Source organism: Peromyscus eremicus, chromosome 20 (genome assembly GCF_949786415.1).
Source record: "Peromyscus eremicus chromosome 20, PerEre_H2_v1, whole genome shotgun sequence".
NCBI classification, from domain to species: Eukaryota; Metazoa; Chordata; class Mammalia; order Rodentia; family Cricetidae; genus Peromyscus; species Peromyscus eremicus.
The window spans coordinates 5,954,076-5,975,044 of record NC_081436.1 but is presented as its reverse complement, the minus strand read 5'-3'; the positions used below and the strand labels follow the sequence as shown (position 1 = coordinate 5,975,044).

The following is a 20,969-nucleotide window of genomic DNA, read 5'->3' as shown; positions in this document are numbered from 1 at the left end:
TGCTCTTGTAAAGGATCTGGGTGTGGCTGCCAGCACCCACATGACTCACAGCTATCTGTGACTCCAGATAGAGGGGCTACAATTTCTTCTTCTGAGAGCATCACTGTATGTGGTGCACATACATATACATGTAAACAAATATATACTTTATGGTGTTTATAAACATATGCAAAAAATAAAATAAAAAGATATCTTTAAATGTTAAATTAATTTTATTTTCTTCTTTATTTTTTCCAAGACAGGGTTTCTCTGTGTAGCCCTGGCTATCCTGAACTCACTCAGTAAACCAGGTTGCCCTCAGAGATCCAATCCCAGCCTCCAGAGTGCTGTGATTAAAGGTGTGTGCCACCACACCTGGCTATTAAATTTTAACTAAAATATAATAAGATCACTTCCTCCCTTGAGGGAAACCAGTTCCCACTTTTTCCCCCAGGGTACTCTTGAAGAAGGAGAAGTGAGAAATATTTAGATAGAAATATAGAGGAGAGAGACAGTTAAGAAACACAGGATAGCTAGGAAGGGCCTGGGTCAAAACTCACCAGCTCCTTCTGTCTCTGCTAAAGGGCTTTTAAAGGAATGCCAAGGGGTGGAACAAAAGACCTCACCTCAGCACAGCCAAGTGCAGACCATCCCAGACACCTGGTGACCATGTACTTGGTCAAGCCATCCCCTAATGCAGCCCTGCTGGGTAAAGCAAGCTCAGATCTCACTAGGAAGCTTTTGTGGGCTCCCACACTCCCTAAAAAATGCATTAAATCTTCTCAACTGAAAATAAATTTCAATCAGAAAATTTTGTATAAATTATAAGCACATTAAGAATGAACTGTAGGGCTGGAGAGATGGCTCAGAGGTGAAGAGCACTGCTTGCTCTTCCAAAGGTCCTGAGTTCAATTCCCAGCAACCACATGGTGGCTTACAACCATCTGTAATGAGATCTGGTGCCCTCTTCTGGCTTTCAGGGATATGTGCAGACAGAACACTGTATACATAATAAATAAATAAATCTTTAAAAAAAAAAAAAAAAAGAATGAACTGTAACTTAGTTCTATATTAAATCTGTAATTATTTACATATAAATAAATGTAGTTTGTTCCCTAAAACTAAATGCACTTATAATGATTTTGCACATTATTCTTATGTATGTCATCAATGACTCAAATTTTGAATTAGTAGGCACCAGAAGTTTTAGTGTACTTAATTTCAACTTCCTGGTCCAAAAAAATTTTTTAATGTTAGAGACAGAAACTGAACCAACCGACACACAGGAAACTGGAGTAAACATTTTGCTGCACAAACTCATCACACATCAGAATCCCACTGATTACCAGATCTTTCTCTGAAATGGCCTTCTGCTTGTTCTGCTGTTCCTCAATCTGTTGCCTCTCCCCCTCAGCTGGTTTAGTCACCGCAGCAGCTTCCTTGGGACGTGAGTTTTCTCTGGATGATAAAGCCTAGGAGACACATCACTCAACTAAAATAAAACAAGTAATGCAGATGCATCTGTATTAGACTCAAAATGCAAACTACTTCAATACAGTAAAATGTCTGCTACACTCAGAAAACTGGAATGCTTTCTATTCTGATTCACTTTCTATTTACTAAAATAAAAGCAATATATGTGTAAATATGTAAGACAAATTTAATACGCTGCCTATTTCGGTTAAAATAAGCCGTTTCCAGCAAATATAATTGGTCATTTACTTAACTACAAATATTAGCCCAATTTCCACATAGTCTAGGCCCTATTCTAGCTGCTGTTTTTCAAACATAAAATAACTGAGATCACATCACCACATTTCTCAAATTTATCATTCAGTTATCACTTGACCTAATATATAAGAAAATACACTTTGCAACTATAACGAAGAGGATATCACCAATTTTATGTGCAGTAAATAATATTTAAAACCAGATTTCCTCAATGATCGTCACATTTTCCACAATGTGCCAACACTGCAAAACAACTACAGCTTTAATTCAAAGGCAAAGTAACAGGAGCACGCAGCTGCTCTCTGTCATCAGACCTCCGACTTCACATTTAAATGATAACCACTGTTTTTTCTTCCTGTGAGACCTGGTCTCAGACTGGCCTCAGATCATCACGTAGCACACGCTGGCCTCAAATCTGGGCTCTCCGTCTCTCTCGTCCCAAAAGTTAGGATTAGTGGAGTGAGCCACCATGACTCATTCTCTTACTGTTAAAAAGTTACTCTTTTTACTAACATACAGCTCACACAGCGGAAAATCACACAATACACAAACATTTATCACAGAAATAAGAGCACACAGAAATTATCAGTGAAATAATTTAAAAACTGGGCTGGTTAAAAGTAATTGCTGTTTTTGCAGAGGACCCAGGTTTGGTTCCCAGCACCCACATCAGTGGCTGACAACCCCCTATAACTCCAGCTCCAAGGGATCTAGTGCCCTCTTCTGGACACACATGTGCACATATAATTGAAAATGAAATAAATCTTTAAAATTATTTTTAACTATTTTCAATAAAAAACATTTTTAAAAAAAGAAAAAATTTAAAAACTGTCATTTGGGGGGAAAAGAGACAAGAGTTCTAGAAATCTCAGCCGACTTTTTTCTTTAAACCATACTTTATTTTATATAGCAATACAATTTACATATAATGAAATGATTTGATGGCATTTTAAATAGAATTCAAGGAAAAAAATTATTAAAAATCATTATTCCTAAGTGAGTTAGCCAACTTATAAAAAAGCTTACTAGTTAGGGGTCATATCTCTACAGTACCTCTAGTTAGGGGTCATAATCTACAGTACCTCTGTCTTACCAGTTTAGGGGTCATATCTCTACAGTACCTCTAGTTAGGAGTTGTAGCTCTCCAGCACCTCTGCTTTACCAGTTTGGTTAAACTGCATAGTACATGAAATAAAATTCTAAAATGTGTGTGTAATTCCAGCACCTGGGAGGCTGAAGCTTGCCTCAAGTTTGAAGTTAGCCTGGGCTACATGTTGAAATCCTGAGAAATAAATCTATTGGGGGTGGGAGGCTGATGAAAAAGCTCAGCAGTTAAGAGCACTGCCTGTTCTACCTACACGGCAACTCACAAACACCTGTAACTCTAGTTCTAGGAGATCCGATGCTCTTCTGCCCACCACAGGCACCAGGCAAGCACGTGGTGCACACATGCACTAGACAAAATGCTCATACACACAAAAATAAATAAACGTGCTTGTTTTTAAATCTACAGTTATACAAACTCTAGCAAAAAGTTTCATCTTCATGATATAAAAGTCAAACCTAATGCACTTAGATGTTTATAATTTACCTGATCAATTTTCCTGAGTTCATTTGTTGCTTCAAAGTTATCTGGTTCCAGTTCTAATACTTTTTCATAATCTAATAAAACAGAAGATAGAGACTTTTGAAAAGGAGGATAGTTTTATAACCTGTACAAAACCATAGTCATTTGCTGCATGTGACACAGAAGCGATCAGTCTACAGTAAAATGAACTAACAACAACGGTTAGGCTACTAAGCATGTTTCCTTCTCTCTCAGGCCGACAAAACCATCTTCACCGGCTCCCAGGTGGCTACGTCATCATAAAGTGTCCACCACCAAACCACCAAACCACCAAACCACACAGAGCAAAACCCACTCAACGTCAGCTTTACTCACACTTTGTAATTATTACACAGGGCTCGTTATGGAACAACAAGACAGAATTTACTAATAAATAAGAACACTTTGCTCTGTCCTGCCTCACAACAGCCAACAAGATGACGTGGTGTCTACTCTGCAGATGAGAACTGAAGGGGAAAAGACACAAGCCACACGTGCTGTGCAGTGCTCAATTGTGCCAGCATGGGAAACCAAGTCTGATCCCGGCCAACAACGCGCTCTTCTTCCCACACGAGACGGTGTCTCTCAGTCTCCAAAAAGACTGGAGAGACGGCTCAGCAAGCCTGACAGCTGGAGTCTGATCCCTGGCACCCTTCCACACCATGCAGGAGAGAACTGACTCCCTCAAGCTGTTCTCTGGCTTCCACTCACACGCTGTTGGCATGCACACAGCCAAACACACCTGCATTTTTTTTTTTAAATGTAAAACAAAAATTTTTTTAATTGACGAAAAGAGAAGCTTTGTTCAAAATGTTACGTAGAAAGGGCACTATACTCACTTAGAATTCTTTGTATACTATGTGTTAACTGAATGAAGAAATGCTCAGGTGACCACTTGAAAAGACAAATACCTTTTCTGGCCTCCTCTAACTTCTGCAGAGCAAACCGAGCAGCACCTCGTCTGGCGTAAGCTTTGGTGTAACTCCTGCTTAAGGCGATTGCCAAATTACAGTCAGACTCAGCAACAGCAAATCTGCAATTCAAAAAAACATTAAAATAATGAAGTTATAAAAATCATTTAATAAACAAAAACTTATTTATTAAATAAACAAAAATTCATTCAAAATTCATTTTGGAAATTCCTAAGAGGAGATTTACTTCACAATTACAGGAATATTTCCCATTTTCTTTTATTTAATTAAACTTAAAAATAATCTCCCCTCACCCCATCCCAGTACTGGAAATAAAACCCAGGACCTTGTATATATGCTACACACCCAGTCCATAAAAGCAGTAATTCTTTTTGTTTGTTTGTTTGTTTTGAGACAGGGTCTCGTTGTGTAACCCTGGATGGCCTGGCCTAGAACTCAACTTGTAGACTAGGCTCGACTTGAATTCCCAAACTCACAAAGATCTGCCTACCTCTGCCTCCCGAATGCTGGGATTAAAGGCATATGCCACCACGCCAGGCAATTTCTGTTTTTTTGTGGGATTTCAAGAGTCTATAAGGAAAGAAAAGACAAGCTACAAAACTGCCAGAAGACAAATGTCAAGCCAGTCATGATAGCGCACAGCGCTCTGGAGGCAGAGGGCAGGTCTTTGAGTTCGAGGCCAGCCTGGTCTACAGAGGGAGTTCCAGGACAGCCAGGGCTACAGAGAAACCCTGTCTAGAAAAAAGCTAAACAAAACAAAAAGTAAAATGAAAAACTCAGAAAGCAATGTAATTTCTATTTCCAAATAACTAAAGCAGTAAGAATGTCTTTCTTCTTAATATTTGTCTTTTAAAAACTCCCATGATAGGTCAGCTATGTGCATATACATTCCCCAACATTATGTACTTAAGAGTCAGAATCTAAAGATAAGCAAATACTGGAATACAATTTAAGTTTACCAAAGAAAGGTCTGCAGACTAAATAGTAAATACATGGTTTTTCAAATACAAAGAAATTAACTGCTAAAAACTTTTCATTTTTTTCTTTTCTTCTCTTCTCTCTCTCTGTCTCTCTCTTGTTTCCTCCCCGCCCCCCCCAAACAGTGAACTGAACCTAGGGGCCTCAAACATGCTAGCCAAGTAACCCTCAGCCAGAGCAACCAATTTTTTTTAATGAATTAAGAACATCATTACTTGAATTTCACAGGAGGAAGTCCTTAGCATACCAACTTTGAACACAGTCTAAAATCCAAATGTTACAATGGATTGAATAAATTACTCCACTGGGAGTAACCTATAAGAATTTGCAGAGTAAAAGAAAGGCAGTGTTCTCGATCTCCCTTGAGTTTATTACAAAACTCTTTGGAAAACCAATCTCCAGGCTGGGTGTGGTGGTGCTGGCCTTTAATCCAAACAATCAGGAGGCAGAGACAGGTGAGTCTCTGGTCTACACTGTGAGTTCCAGGTTACAGAACGAGGCCTTGTCTCAAAAAAGAAAAGAAAAGAAAAAAGAAAAAGAAACAAACAAACCAAAGGGAAAAACAAAACGGAGCCCAGCCTCCACACCCGCAGGACCACTCACACACATGTACCAAGTCCTCACTTTTTCAATCGGAAGTAAGCGGAGGCTCTGTTTGTCGGCAACACAGGGTTATACGGGTCGGCATCCATGCCTTTCGTGTAGCAGTCAATGGCTTCATCGTATTTTCCTTGTTTGAAGTATTTATTGCCCTGAAAGAAAAGAGAATCAAGCAAACGGGTTCAGTCCAGGAGCTCTGGCAGGGGTGGAAACAGTCGGTGTCACACGCCCCCTGACAGTGCCAGCTCATGGAAACGTGACAAACACTGCCATCTAACCCGGGAGAGAATCGGAGCCTTCAAAGCCACTGGGACCCACAAGGGGCTATAAACACATCTGCTTCTGGACTCTGCTCCCAGGTGGGCTCCGTTCTAGGGGACCAGGGGACAACAGGATGCCTCTAAGTGTCCTAAAGCTCCCTAGGTCACCTGTCCTCTTGGTCAGAGAGGTCACGGGATTTGGAGTTGGACTCTAAGCAGTTCACTCTACAAAGAGGGTCAACATCAAGAAAACTGCCCTCGATGTTTCAAAGTGAAGTCATGTTCACAAGACCTTGACCTAAGCCAAAAGATGCCTCAAGTGATAAAAGGAGACTAGAGAGCCAGGTGACCTTAACGGTTGATGTCTGGCCGCCTGTATGGTCTTCAATCCCTAGCAAGAAGCAGAGCCAAGAAGTACAATGACTGGTAATGATCCGAACAAACAACTTGACTAGACTTTCCGAAGGGACAGACAGTAATTCAGGCCTAAGTGTGGGCTGCTAACATGGCAGGTAGGACACTTACAGCAACCCTAGCAACAACACACAGTTACGCTCCATTTCCAGTTCATCTGTGGTTACAGCCTTACTTTATGCTTTGCTTTGTTTTACTGTTTCTCTGCTAGTCACTGCTGATATGCATCAGTGATTAGAATCTCAAGCTATTTTCCTTTTCATTTATTCCACTTCTTAAAACCGTTCTTATGTTTTGCTATAGTACTGATATGTAACTACCAATATGTTCTTTTTACAGTCCATGCGCTCTCACACTTAAAACTTAAGATGATAAAAACAGATGTACCACAAAACCCAATGGCTCTTAATAACCTGAAGAGAGCCTATGCTATTACTAAAGGAGTGTGTCCTGACAACTGAGACAATATGTCCTCTAAGATTTGCACACCCTAATTAAATCTCTTCCAGATTCTGCTATTGCGCTTTAAAGATTTACTAACACCTCAGTTCTCATGATAACAGGCCCTGCTAGTTTTAGTCCTAACCTTAGGAACAGCAATTCTCTACATGCTTTATTACTTATATATAGTTTGATATCTCAAGTAATGACACCTCTCTTCAAATGACAATCCACCAAGCTACAGCCCAAGTTCGCTCAAGCCCCACTTAGGGAACATGGGTTGAGACTTCTGATCCTCTGATAGGGAAGCTCCATGATTCAGTATCAGAAGCCTTGAAGATTAAGGAATCCAAGTCTCACAGGGGTAAACTGAGGCAGGACAGGAAGACAGGGAAAATTATTGAGACATGGGAAGGAAAAGGAACCTTTCACCCCAGTGTCTCTGATTAAAGCCTCACACTAGCTGAGAAGCAAAAATTCTAGGACAATTAACATTTGCTGTGAAGGTTGCTAACATAAAAATAATACTCTCTTATTTAAAATAGCAATGGCCCACACTTAGAACCTGAATGTGTACGGCCTTGGGTAGGGCCTGATTCCTTCCCTAGACACTCTTGAGAATCTACTAGTAGTTAGGGAACGACTACAGAGTTAGCAACAACTGCTCTGTTTACAGTGGAAATGTCCTACCTCCTGCATCCCTGTGGTCCAGATTCTACCTCATCAACAGTACTTCTGTCAGGTGCCCTCTGGAACCACCTTGTCATCTCATTTAAGTTTCTTAGCAATCCTTCAAAGGCACCTTCAAAACCCATCCAACCTTACTTCTGACTGTTGGCCCACATCCATGCTCTGGACTGCCAAAACCCATCCAACCTTACATCTACCTGTTGGCCCAAATTCACGCTCTAGACTGTCAAAACCCATCCAACCTTACATCTGCCTGTTGGTCCACACCCACAGTCTGGACTGCCAAAACCCATCCAACCTTACATCTGCCTGTTGGCCCACACCCACACTCTGGATTGTCTTTCCTTCTAAACAACCCCCTTCTCTTAATTTCCCTGCTTAAGCCTGTGTTAAAGTATTTTTATTAAAACCCTCCTCTCCAAAGGAGAAATGAGAGATAGTGAACATTACAAAAGTAACCAAAGATGGCCTGTGATGTGGAGAAGTGGAAGGTAATATTTATTCCAATAATCACACACTCATCCCAAGCTACTTCTGTCTACCACTGAGAGCATAAATAAACCCAGATGCTGTCCAAGCACTTGGAATCAACTCACTGAATACATCAACCACTGAGGATTAGCAACACTTCTGTTCTATTGTACAGCTAAGAACATGAGCTACAAGAAGTTGAAAGGACTTGTCACAGATTAAAACCAGGTAATTAATCTGGCTCTAAAGAATATGCTCCTGGCTCTATACACACTCGATGCCACCCAACAAGGATATAGCCAATAACAACTTAAAATGCCAAGATCCCCAAAACCATGCTAAGAATTTTAGAATTTGTATAATCTTATACACAGCGTTCCTCTCTAAGGAATCCAAAGCCTAAAAGTACCTTTTCTTTTAGAACTAGAGCCTTCTGGGAATCCACACGCACACCGTCGTCGTCTTCTGACTCCGACTCCTGGGACACAGAATCGTGGGTACTGTCTTCTTTGTCAAGTTCATCAAGAATACTGTCCTGAAATCAGAAGGAGAGCAGCGCTCATAATTATGTGGAAATTAAGAACTTAAATTGCTAAGATCTAGGGACTTACATAAACATAAATGAAAGCCAAATAATCTCCTACAGTTAAGATTACAATCAGGGTGCCGGAGAGATGGCTCAGTGGTTAAGAGCACTGGCTGCTCTTCCAGAGGTCCAGAATTCAATTCCCAGCAACCACATGGTGGCTCACAACCATCTATAATGAGATCTGGTGCCCTCTTCTGGCCTGCAGGGATACATGCAAGCAGAATACTGTCTACATAATAAATGAATAAATGAATGAATGAATGAATGAATGAATGAATGAATGAATGAATAAGTAAGTAAGTAAGTAAATGTTATGAAAGGGGGCTGGAGATGCTCAGCAGCTAAGAGCACTTGCACAGGACCTGGGTTCAGTTCCCAGCACCCACACCAGACAGCTCACAACCACCTATAACTCCAGTTTCAAGAGATCTGACACCTCTGGTCTCCAAAGGCACCTGTACTCATGTGCGCAGACACATATACCTACACATACTAAAATTAAAATGAATTTTCACAAAAAGAATCAACTCTGAGCCAGGTGTGGTGGCACACACCTTTATACCAGCACTCAGGAGACAGAAGCAGGATCTCTTGAGTTTGAGGCTAGCCTGGCCCACAGAGTTCCAGGACATTCAGGGATATACAGAGAAAAAAAAAAGAATCAACTCTAGGGGACAGTGAGATGGTTCAGTGAGTAAAGGTGCCTGCCACCAAGCCTGATGACCTGAGTTCAATCCCTAGGACCTACGTGGTAGAAAGAGAAGAATCACAAGCTCTCCTCTGACCTCCATATGCATGATGGCATGTGCATGCCCATAAACATGCACACAAATAAATAAATAAATAGAATCTGACTTAGACGAAGCATGGTATAGTAGCTCACACCTCTAACCCCAGTACTCAGGAGCTGAGGCAGGATTACTGAGTTTTAAGCCTAGACTGGCCTGGGTTACATCTCTAAGACATTGTCCCTCAAAATATATAATATCTATTATATATGACTTTGAATTCATAAAGTAAACTCAGCCAAAAGAATCTACATATCACAAATAGCAAGGCGGTATTATGAATGGCTTGACAATTTATAAATTTATACACTACTGTTACAAGCACCCAGTAACAAAGCAAGGTTTTTTTTCTTTTCCACATTTATGTAATGAGTTCCAGACCAGCAATAGCTACATAGCAAAACCCTCACCCTCTCCACTCTCTCCCTCTCCCTCTTCCCCTCCCCAACTCTTGTGCGAGTGCACACACACACACACACACACACACACACACACACACACACACAACTCTTGAGTATGTATGTAGTGGGTAGCCATTCCAACCTTGATCTGAAAGTTCCAACCCCCATTGACATTCGGTAACTGTCACGCCTACAAGGCGGGGCCGAGAGAGGACCCTGAAGATGCGCCATCTCTCTTAGTTCTTGGACTCTGAAAGCTGGAGGTAGACCGAGCAGAGTTCTCCAGAGAACACCACTGGACTGCGCTGTGTCTTTCCCAGACCCTGCAACCTACCTATCCCTTTATTTGTAAGTTACGCCACTAAATAAACCTCTCTTTTAACTACGTGGAGTGGCCTTAATAATTTCACCAACAGAACTATGACCAGCAAGTCCCCTCTTGGTGCGTATGTCCTTAAACCTACTCACAGCAGGTTTATCCATAATAGCTCCAAACTGGAGGCCCATGTGTACATCAACAGGAGAATGGACACACACTGCAATGAATCCACACAACAGAATGAACAACAACAAAAGTACTGCCACACTGTACTGACACAGACCAACAATAAAGCTAACACAAGAAATCTAACACGAGCACACACGTATACTGTATACTTCATTTACATAAACTCTAGAACACAGAACAAATCTACGGTATGAGACATCAGCTGAGCTGCGCGTTTGAGGGTCCTCTGTCAGGTGACAGGGAGGCTTCTGGGATACTGAAATGCTTTACAACCGGAAAAGGATATGGTGTTTCTATGTGTATAAAAACGTAAAATTATGGGCGATGGTGGCGCACGCCTTTAATCCCAGCACTCGGAGGCAGAGCCAGGTGGATCTCTGTGAGTTTGAGGCCAGCCTGGGCTACAGAGTAAGATCCAGGATAGGCACCAAAAGTACACAGAGAAACCCTGTCTCAAAAAAAAAAAAAAAAAAAAAGTAAAATTAGCCTCTGCCTCCCAAGTGCTAAGTTATCTTTATTTTAAATGAGAAAAAAAAGAGAGAAAAAAAAAAGTAAAATTAGGAAGCTATTCACTTAAGATTGGGAATTTATGTGCAATGTACTTTAGTAAATATGTGGAACAGAAATACAAAGATAATAACCATAAAATTAATAGCAGTTACTGTCTCTACACATGTGAGAAGGAAGAAATGGAAATAGAGCTTCATAGTACAGGAAAGTCACCTTTAGACTGTGAGGTCATGTATTAATTTCATTATTGTACTCTAGGACATATCTCCACTTTCTTCAAATGAATAAATACTATATGATATATGCTATTTACCTCAAACTAGATTCGAACCGACAATCTACCTGCTTTGCCTCCCAAGTGCTGGACACAGGTGTGTACATCACATCATTCATAATACTACTTTTTTAAAGATTTATTTATTTTAGCACTGTGTGTGTGTGTGTGTGTGTGTGTGTGTGTGTGTGTGTGCCACACACATGCAGTTGTCTATGGAGACTAGATGAGAGAAAGCAGGCTGAGCAAGCTATGGAGTGAGTCAGTGAGCAGCATTCCTCTCTGCTCCAGCTCCTGCCTCCAACCTCCTTTGACGATGCACGCTAACCTAGAAGATGCAATAAGCCTTTTCCTCCTTGAATAGCTTTTGGTCAGTGTTTTATGACAGTAATGGAGAAGCAAATTAGGACCTCTACTTTCAGCTGACATGGTGGTATAGACCTGCCTATGATGTGACGAGGCACTCCTGAGGCTGAGGCAAGAGAATCACAAGTTCAAAGCTAGCCTGAACTACGTATGAACGAACACCTTCCCCATCACAAAAGAGAAAAACATAGGTGATACAGACACTATTAATTTTTACAGAACCTGTGACCAGTAGCTACACCAAGAAATGTTTATCTAATTACTAAGAAGTACATAACCAGATAAACTTACCACATCAAGTTTTGCCCAGGCATCATAATCAAAAGATTTTATTCTGTTTTTTGTGTTTTCCTCTTTGGTTTTTTTGGAAGAATTTTTAGTTTTGCCTTTCTTCTTTTTCCTAAAATTTCCATTTCGAATAGGGGGTAAATTCTAGACAGGAGAAAGAGAAAAGTAAAAAAACAAGCTTTGAGCAGCTTGACACTTTGCTACTTTTGTGTACTAACGATGTAAGAAATTATCACTAAATGGTATTTTCTTTTTCCTTTTTTCCCCCTTTTTGTTTTTTTAAGGCAGGGTTTCTCTGTGTAGTCCTGGTTGTCCTGTAACTCACTCTGTAGAGCAGGCTGGCCTTGAACTCAGAGATCCACCTGCCTCTGCCTCCTGAGTGCTGGGATTAAAGGCATGTGCCACCACTGCCTGGCACTAAATGATATTTTCAAATAAGAAATTGTTTTCAATTTAATTTCCAAGTGCTCTATTTTATAGTTTTGATTATGGGGACTGAAGAAATGGCTCAGTGGATAAGAATACTTGCTATGCAAGCAAAAGGATCTGAGTCTGAATCCCCAGCACCCAGGTAAAAGAGGCGTGGCCACACAGTCCTGTGATCCCAGTGGGAATCAGAGCCAAGCAGATCCCAGGAGCTCTCACTCAGGCCAGTCAGCCTAGCCGCCACAGGCACAGGTATGTCAGGGTCCATACACAAATGTCTCCAAATACAAGGTGCCGAGAATAGAGGAAGACCTCTCTACATGCACCACATGGGCATGCATACACCCCTGCCCCCCCAAACCACAGACACAGACACACACACAGACACACACACAGACACACACACACACACACACACACACACACACACACGGGAAAAAAAGCAGTGATTATAAGCTCAACTCATGATTTGATGAGTGTTGCAGATTGTTCAATCACAAAAGTATTAACATGAAATCCAAATTATGCCTTTAAATTTACAACTCTCAATTCAAACTTCAAAAGCTCCCTGATTTTCAGTTAGCATGGTAAATGAGCAGAAGTTAAAGGCAACGTGGCATGCCTCCAACTGCTACATATAACATGAAAACCTAGCCAGATTTAACACACTGGCTTAATACAAATAGCTCAACCTAGCTAGGTATGGTGGCACACGCCTTTAATCCCAGCACTCAGTAGAGGCAGGCGGATCTCTGTGAGTTCAAGGCCAGCCTGGTCTACAGAGTGAGTTCCAGGACAGCCAGGGAAACAAAGAAATCCTGTCTCAAAAAAAAAAAAAAGTACTATCACATGACCATCCTTTCAATAAATATCCACTAAGACTTAGAATATCTTATAATAGTTAACACATTATTCAAACAGTGAGAAGCTGAGTCTCTGAAAACGTTAATGGTAACGTAAACCACCCCAATCTCAGCATTTTCATGTTTTTGTTAACAAGACCTCATGTAGCCCAGGCTAGACTCAAACTCTCTATATAGCCACGGAGGACCTTGAACTCTTGCGCCTTCTGCCTCCACCTACTGAGTGGATTACAGGCAATTTCAGGCTTTTCACAACACATTTTACAAGGTCATACTTTTAACTTTCTGGATCAGTCACACGCTCGGCAGGTCAAAGTGCTTGTTGCTAGCTTGATGACTCCAGTTTGATTCCAGGATCCCACGGAGAGGACCAATTCCCGGGAGCTGTCCTCTGACTTCTGTGCCCCCGGCATGCTGGTCCGTGTGCACGCACATACACTGTACACACACTAATAATACATTATCGTACCAGAAACCTTCCTTTACCTCTTCAGGAACACCGCCTTGTCTTCTTAGTTCCATGTCCTTCTGTTTAATGTCATTTTCCCAGTGCTCTAAATCCCTCATGAAATCCTGCAATTCCTCTGCGTTCTGTTTCACTTGGAGCTGTAATTCAATTGCTTTACTTGTCGAAGCCATTCTGACCTGCAAAGTTTTGAGAACACACCTCTGATAAGAACTGGAAGGGCAGGGACTTAAATTTACAGTGGGGACGCATCCCCCTAAACCCACTGGAACTTACAGGTACTTTAGAAAACTGCATTTAAACCTGGTGTAGTGGTGCATGCCTGTGAGGCTAACCCTCAGAAGACTGAGGCAAAACTATCAAAGGTTCAAGGTCAGCCTAAAGTGCTTAGCAAGGCCCCACAGAGAATTTAACATGCCTACTCTTCTAAATGCAGTGACATAGGACACTGCCAGGTGTCAGCTGTTCATTATTATGATGGCGTGGCACAAATAAACGTAAATCAGAGGGTAAACAGTAGAGTCAACTAAGTGTTCAAACCTCAGCTGGGCTTCAAAAAGCAGGCCAGTCAAATGAGTAAGAGGAAGAAATGGGCAGCAGAGAGAACTCCGAGAGAATGAAGAGGTTAGCAGCAGACATGGGACAGATCCTGAAATGCCAGGCCACGGGGTGTTACACACATTCAAAAAGCCACATAAAGGTATTGATGGGTAAAATAAAAATAACACAATGGCTGCTTAGGTTGAGACGTTGGGAAGTACAGAGATTTAAATGATGCTCTAGGTTTCTGCTTGGTAGAAACTGGTAATGTCGTTTTGAGTCAAGAAATGAAATCTGAGGGACTGGCAAGGTGACTCAGTGACTGAGTGCTTGCCACTCAAGCCTGACAACTTAAGTCCAATCCCTGGTGCCCGCATAAAGGTGCGGAGGGAAAACTGACACACAAAGCTGTTCTCTTGACATGGGCACCGTGGCACACGCATGCACCATCACGTCAAATGCACATACAGGAAAAATAAATAACATTTTTGAAAAAGGAATGCAGCTTTAAAAGAAAAGGCTTATGTGAGAAGGAACAAATGAATAGTAGAATGATTTCAGTTAGGAATATGTTGAATGTGAGTGCTTAGGGGCCACCAGAAGACATCTAGTAGGTAGATAACAGACTAGAGATAAATGTGGGTGACGCCAGCACTAATTTTGTTTGTTTTTGTTTTTCAAGAGTTTCTCTGTGTAACAGTTCTGGCTGTCCTGGAACTCGATTTGTAGACCAGGCTGGCCTCAAAGTCACAGAGATCCACCTGCCTCTGCCTCTCCAGTGCTGGGATTAAAGGCGTGTATCACCGCCGCCTGGTGACACCAGCATTCACAAAGGTAGACATTCATCATGTGTTTGAACATGCTTAGCCACCGTAACTAATAGAATACTGAGGAACAGGAAGCTGGGCAGAGCCTGAAGAACAGTAATACTTAGGGAACAGGAAGAGATGTCAACATCAGGAAAACTAGGCATCAGGACCTAGGGAGCTGGGAGGATATGAGAGCACTGTCACCAAAGACCCGAGAACATTAGTTTGTTAAGTGGGAAAGGTTAACAGTGCCAAATGCCACATGAGCGCACAGAAAAGAAAGGGCATTACATTAGGTTTTTTTTTTTCTCTGTGTAGCTTTGGAGCCTGTCCTGGAACTCACTCTGTAGCCCAGGCTGGCCTTGAACTCAGAGATCCACCTGCCTCTGCCTCCTGAGTGCTGGGATTAAAGGCGTGCGCCACCACCGCCCAGCATAAGATTTTCTTAAGGGTAGAAATGAGTTAGATAACTATGTCATATGGGACTAGGGAAACTTTGTTTTTAATAATGTTAAGACTCGCTCCATTGAAGGCACATGAAAAATACAGCTGGGCGCAGTCGGCCATTGCTTGAGTCTAGCTCGTCTTCGGGAGGTAGAGGGTGCATCACAAATTAAGGTCAATAGGACAACTTAACAGACCCTGTCTAAGAACTATTGTTAAAGGGTTAGGATATAGCATTTGCCCAACATGTGAGAAAGATGTTGCGTACTAACCTGAAGACTGCAAATAAAAATAAATAAATGAAAAGGGATAAAGTGGTAAGACTAGGTACCTTAAGGTGGAGAAACTATGGGGGTGAGGGGTGTTTTATAACATTTTTGTTTTCCACTGAAAAAAGACTGTTTTAGGTGCAAATGGATCTTCTGTCTCAGCCTCAACAACATAGTTTAAGCGTCAAGCAGTGTCCATATTTGGCTACGAGCATGCATTTCATTCATAAACAAAACTAGTACAATGCTTTGCTTGAGACAAACCATTACAAACCAAAACAAGCCGTGCGGTGATGCTGCACGCCTTTAATCCCAACACTCAGGAGACAGAGGCAGCCGGTTCGAGGCCAGCCTGGTCTACCACAAAGTGAATCGCAGGACAGCCAGGGCTACAGAGAAAACCAAAAATAAAATAAACCAAACATATAAAAGGAACCTGAAACGCTGTAGGGTCGAGAGCTCTTCTTCCGCCACCCACCCGCCCCGCGGGTCCTGCAGCAGCCCGAGCTGACTAGACGGGAGCCGTCCCGCGGGCAACCAGACTCGCAGCGTCTGGGGAAACACCTTCACACCCGGTATCCAAGCAAACCCTGCACGCCCTGGCCGGTCCGCGGCCCTCTCCGGACGGGGGCTCCGAGCTGCCCACCACCGCAGACGGCCCGAGCCGGGACGGAGAGCCCGCTCCCGGGCAGGCCGAGCGCGCAGGCCTGGGCGGCGCGCGGAGAGCCCCGCTGCACCACCGCCGCCGCCGCCGCCCGGGCAGACCCAGCCGGGCCCCGCGCTCCCGCCCCGCACCCCGAGCGCCCCTGCCGCCGGCGGCAACGGTAACGCGTGCTCACCCACCCCGGCCGTCACCGCCCTCACCGCAGCCAGGGAGACGCGCGGCGTCACACGCCGCCGCCGCCGCCGCCGGAGGCCGGAGCCTTCCCACAGGGCCCCGCGCGCCGCCCGCGCGTGCGCAGGAGGTTCGGTTCGCGAGCCCCCGCCGCTCTACCTCCGCTAACTTCGGGAACGGGGTGACTCTTAAGTTAGTTGAGCGTGAGAACCCGAAAAGTGCACCCGTACTAACGTATTCAGACCTCCCAAACAATAAGGCCTTTAATTGCCCCCGACTGTGTCTCTGAAGGCTGCCTTGCTTTCGGCTACCGAGACGTTTGTAGCCTCTGTATGGAGATGATTGGAGAAAGTTACTGTTATTTCTAAGAACCGTCTGCATTGGTCAGCCTGCTGTTTTCCCGCTAAGGCTTGCATTTGGCTGCTTGTCTTGTACTTTTTGCTAGTAGCCTGTTTTCTTAGAGTCCCTGTGGATCTCAGGCTTGTGTCCGTCTTTAGATAGACCCTGGCTTATCTAAAAGAAAGCCTTTGGAACCTGTAACGCTTGCTTCAGCTTCCCTTGTGAGTGAACGTTTCCTGCTGCAACAACTCTAAAATTGCACGGTGAAACAAACATTTTAAAGTCCACAAACACAAACCAGTTTTTCAAGTTGGATCAACTTTATTGTCCCAAATTAATATCAGTTAGTTATTCACAAATCGTTCAAGGAGGCGTGTGTGTGTGTGATGTCCCACACAGGCTGATTTATGAATTTTATCCTAGAGGTTTGACATAATTAATCGGAAATCCAGCCTCAGCATCAGATGTTTCCAAAGCATGGGATACAGCTGTGCAATTCAAGCTGAGAGCCAGTAACCCAGGCAGCAGTCAATGAAACACCGCCCTAGATCTTCTCTCACAAGGTCATATCATTAGAACCTTCCTCCTACTGTGCGACTGTTTATTTTAAATTCATTTAAAAGTAACAAGAGGCTGGAGAGATGACTCCATGGTTAAGAATGTTGTCTGCTCTTGCAGAGGACTTGAGTTCCCAGCACCCACATGGCAGCTCACAACTGTCTGTAACTCCAGTTCCAGAGGATCTGATGCCCTCTTCTGTCCTCCATCAGCACCAGGCATGCACGTGGTGTACATACATACATGTAGGCAAGCACTCAGACACAAAAATAAATATTTCTAAAAATAGAGCATTAAAGATTGTGTTGATGGTATTGTAGAGATAAACTGGCTTTTAGCAAAGTGTGACCAAGGCTGGCCTTGAACTCATAATTCTCCTGCCTCAGCCTCTTCAGCACATTCTACTGTGTACACAACACCACAACCAGCAGGAGTCATTGCAGGGAAAACTAGCTTTAAAAAAAAAAATCTTAATGTGCCTGGAATGATAGGGTACACCTTTAACCTTAGCATTCAGGAGGCAGAAGCAGGTGGATCTCTGTGAGTTCAAAGTCTACATAGCAAGTTCCAGGTCAACCAGAGACATGTGGTGATACTCAGCCTAAAAAATAAAAATAGGGCTAGAGAGATGGCTCAGCAGTTAAGAGCACTGGCTGCCCTTCCAGAGAACCTGAATTTGATTCCCATAGGTGGCTCACAACTGTCTGCAACTCCGATGCCTGGAGAACCAACACCCAGGGCATCAGGAACACACATCATACACAGACATACATGCAAGCAAACACCCATACACATAAAACTGAAATAAAAATATTTGTAAAACATAGGGGGGCTTGCTGAAGGACTACTGAACTCGATGTTGTTTTTACATATCTATATCTGTATAAAATAATGATTATAAATGTTTGTTTAAAAAGGTAAAATGCAAATGTGAATTTAACAAGAAGTTGTAGATTTTCAATTAAGTAAAACCTAGCTCTTTGAACAGATGAAGATAGGTCTCTTATGTATCCCAGAATCTAATCAATATTTATATGTATAATTCAGCTATCATTTGGCTTAAAAGGGCTTATTGGGAAATGTTATCATTTATACTATTTTCTACAGAGAAAATATTTTACTGTTTAAAATAAAAAAAAAGAAGTTGTAGATTTTCAACACTGTAAAGAAACTCCTTTGTTACAAATAAATATTTACGCTTGTAAAAAAAAAAAAATAGGGGGCCTGGAGAGATGGTTCAGTGGTTAAGAGCACTGACTTCTCTTCCAGAGGTCCTGTGTTCAATTCCCAGCAACCACATGGTGGCTCACAACCTTCTATAATGAGATCTGGTGCCCTCTTCTGGCATGAAGGCATACATGCAGGCAAAGCACTCACCAATAAAAAATAAAAAATAAAAAAATTAAAAGATTTTGAAATAAATTAATTAAAAATTAAATAATTTAAAATAATGTTAATGTATTTTTATATTTTAATATTTGAAATAAGTATTGCTGTTCTTAGAAAAGCAACTACTTTTTTTTTTAATTAATTCTGGGCAGAGTTGACTAAAAGTAGACAACAGAACAGGGCCAATCAGTTGCTCCAGTAAAACTCCATAGTACCCTTGGGTAGTGAATCGCCCCTCCTTCTCCCCCTACCCCGTTGTGGAATATTAGCTTAAGATATGTTACACTTGCTTATGCTCTGGAACATTTGTTTAATGATGCAAAGATGTGTTATATTCTTTTATGTTGCATTTGTTTAACTCTGTAAAGCTGTGTTACTTTGCCTGTCTAAACACCTGATGGTCTAATAAAGAACTGAATGGTCAATAGCAAAGCAGGAGAAAGGACAGGTGGGGCTGGCAGGCAGAGAGAATAAATAGAAGAGAAGAGAAGGGGAGGAATGAGAAAAGGAGAAGGAGAGGAGGATACCAGGAGCCAGCCACCCAGCCACACAGCCACCCAGCCAGCCATAGAGTAAGAAGGAAAGAAAGAGATATAGAATAAAGAAAGGTAAAGCCCAGAGGCAAAGCGGTAGACAGGATAATTTAAGTTAGCAAAGCTGGCTAGAAACAAGCCAAGCTAAGGCCAGGCCTTTGTAAGTAAGAATAAGTTTCAGTGTATTTATTTGGGAGTTGGGTGGCGGGCCCCAAAAGAGTAAGAAAAATGAAATAAAATAACAACACCCCTCCATGTGTGTGCTGAATACAATCAAAAGGAGAAACACTAATTGTAACTGAATGATCTCCATGGTCATTGCTTCCTGATTTTGAAGCGCCATTGTCCCTCTTATGACAGCCCCGTGAGCTCAGACATGACTAGCTTCTCTTTAGATGCCATGCCTCTCTGTTCCCATTGACAATTGTCTTTAAATAGGCGTCTCTAAAACTGGCAAACTGTGCCTTTCTTTGATTTATATTTTTCTGTGAATAAACTCGAGTCACCTCAATTGAATTTATTGTTCATCTCTAAGTAGTTATTCTCAAAGAAACAATCTCTTTATGTGCTTTTTATGTTGAAGTCGTAATGGTCGGTGGAAATAAGCACATATTTATTACTGCAAAAGTGAAATGTTGCAAGGACTATTGCAGATGCTGTTAATGTCATGTCCCAATAACTGAGCGCTTTCAAACAGTTAGGTGTGGAAGGGACTCTGACAACCATTTGGAGTCTTAAGAAAGGGTAGCTGGGCGGTGGTGGCACACGCCTTTAATCCCAGCACTCAGGAGGCAGAGGCAGGCGGATCTTTGTGAGTTTGAGGCCAGCCTGGTCTACAGAGCGAGATCCAGGAAAAGTGCAAAGCTACACAGAGAAACCCTGTGGGGGGGGGGGGAGAAAGTGTTATTAACTAAGTAACTTCTAACTTCTTGGTTTGTTGGTTGGGTTTGTTTATTTTGTTTTTGTTTGTTTTTCAGAGCACTATGTAGCCCCAGCTTGCCTGAAACTTAATCTATAGCCAGACAAATCTTAAACTCATGATCTTCCCACCTCACTGATGCACGTACATGGCGTTCACTCACTGACTCTGATCTCCCGAGTACTAGGGCTGTATGGATGGACCACCGTAGCCGGCTCCTGAACACCTTCACAAAGACAACATGGAGCCTTGGGACTCTGTATACCATTCGTCTGTATGTGAAAGAAAACCTGGAGTCAGAGTAACTTAAACACGACAGGAGATACTTCCCTCTTATTTTTTTAAAGATTTGTTTATTTATTTTCCAACGTCTGTGTCAGTACCTGCAACGTATCTATGTGTACCACATGAGTGCCTGGTGCCTGTGGAGGCCAGAAGAGGGTATCAGATCCCCTTGGAACTGGAGTTACAGGTGGCTGTGAGTCATCTGGTATGGGTGCTGGGAACTGAACCCAGCCCTCTGCAAGAGCAGCAAATGTTCTTGACTGCTAAGCCAGCTCTCCAGCCTTGCTACTTCTCTCTTATATAAGACCAAACGTAAACAATCCAGGACTGGTATGGCAACTGGTGTCAGACAGAGGGTCCTACTAAATCCCTGCTCCCTAGGGAACACACAGCTTTCACTCACTGTACAATCTCAAGCTCAGCAGTCTCGTCTAAAATCAAGCCAGCGGGAAGGGACAAAAATAAGAA

At 42.5% G+C, this 20,969-nt stretch overlaps 1 protein-coding gene across 3 annotated transcripts in view; it reads right to left on the bottom strand.

Annotated features, from left to right (window-relative positions):
- Positions 1-16,579, bottom strand: part of Rpap3 (RNA polymerase II associated protein 3) — a 31,479-nt gene extending 14,900 nt beyond the window's left edge. The window contains exons 1-8 of one of the 3 annotated variants that reach the window (XM_059247763.1): positions 16,508-16,579; positions 13,602-13,760; positions 11,830-11,970; positions 8,512-8,637; positions 5,851-5,978; positions 4,228-4,349; positions 3,302-3,372; positions 1,326-1,451 (exon numbers count right to left, since the gene is read on the bottom strand). In XM_059247763.1, the coding sequence (XP_059103746.1) occupies positions 1,326-1,451; positions 3,302-3,372; positions 4,228-4,349; positions 5,851-5,978; positions 8,512-8,637; positions 11,830-11,970; positions 13,602-13,754 (867 nt within the window). In that variant the 5' untranslated portion in view covers positions 13,755-13,760; positions 16,508-16,579. Of the gene's footprint in view, positions 1-1,325; positions 1,452-3,301; positions 3,373-4,227; positions 4,350-5,850; positions 5,979-8,511; positions 8,638-11,829; positions 11,971-13,601; positions 13,761-16,121; positions 16,354-16,486 lie in introns of those variants that run through there. The other 2 variants (XM_059247764.1, XM_059247766.1) reach the window with 2 other exon arrangements.
- Positions 16,580-20,969: the final 4,390 nt, after the last annotated feature.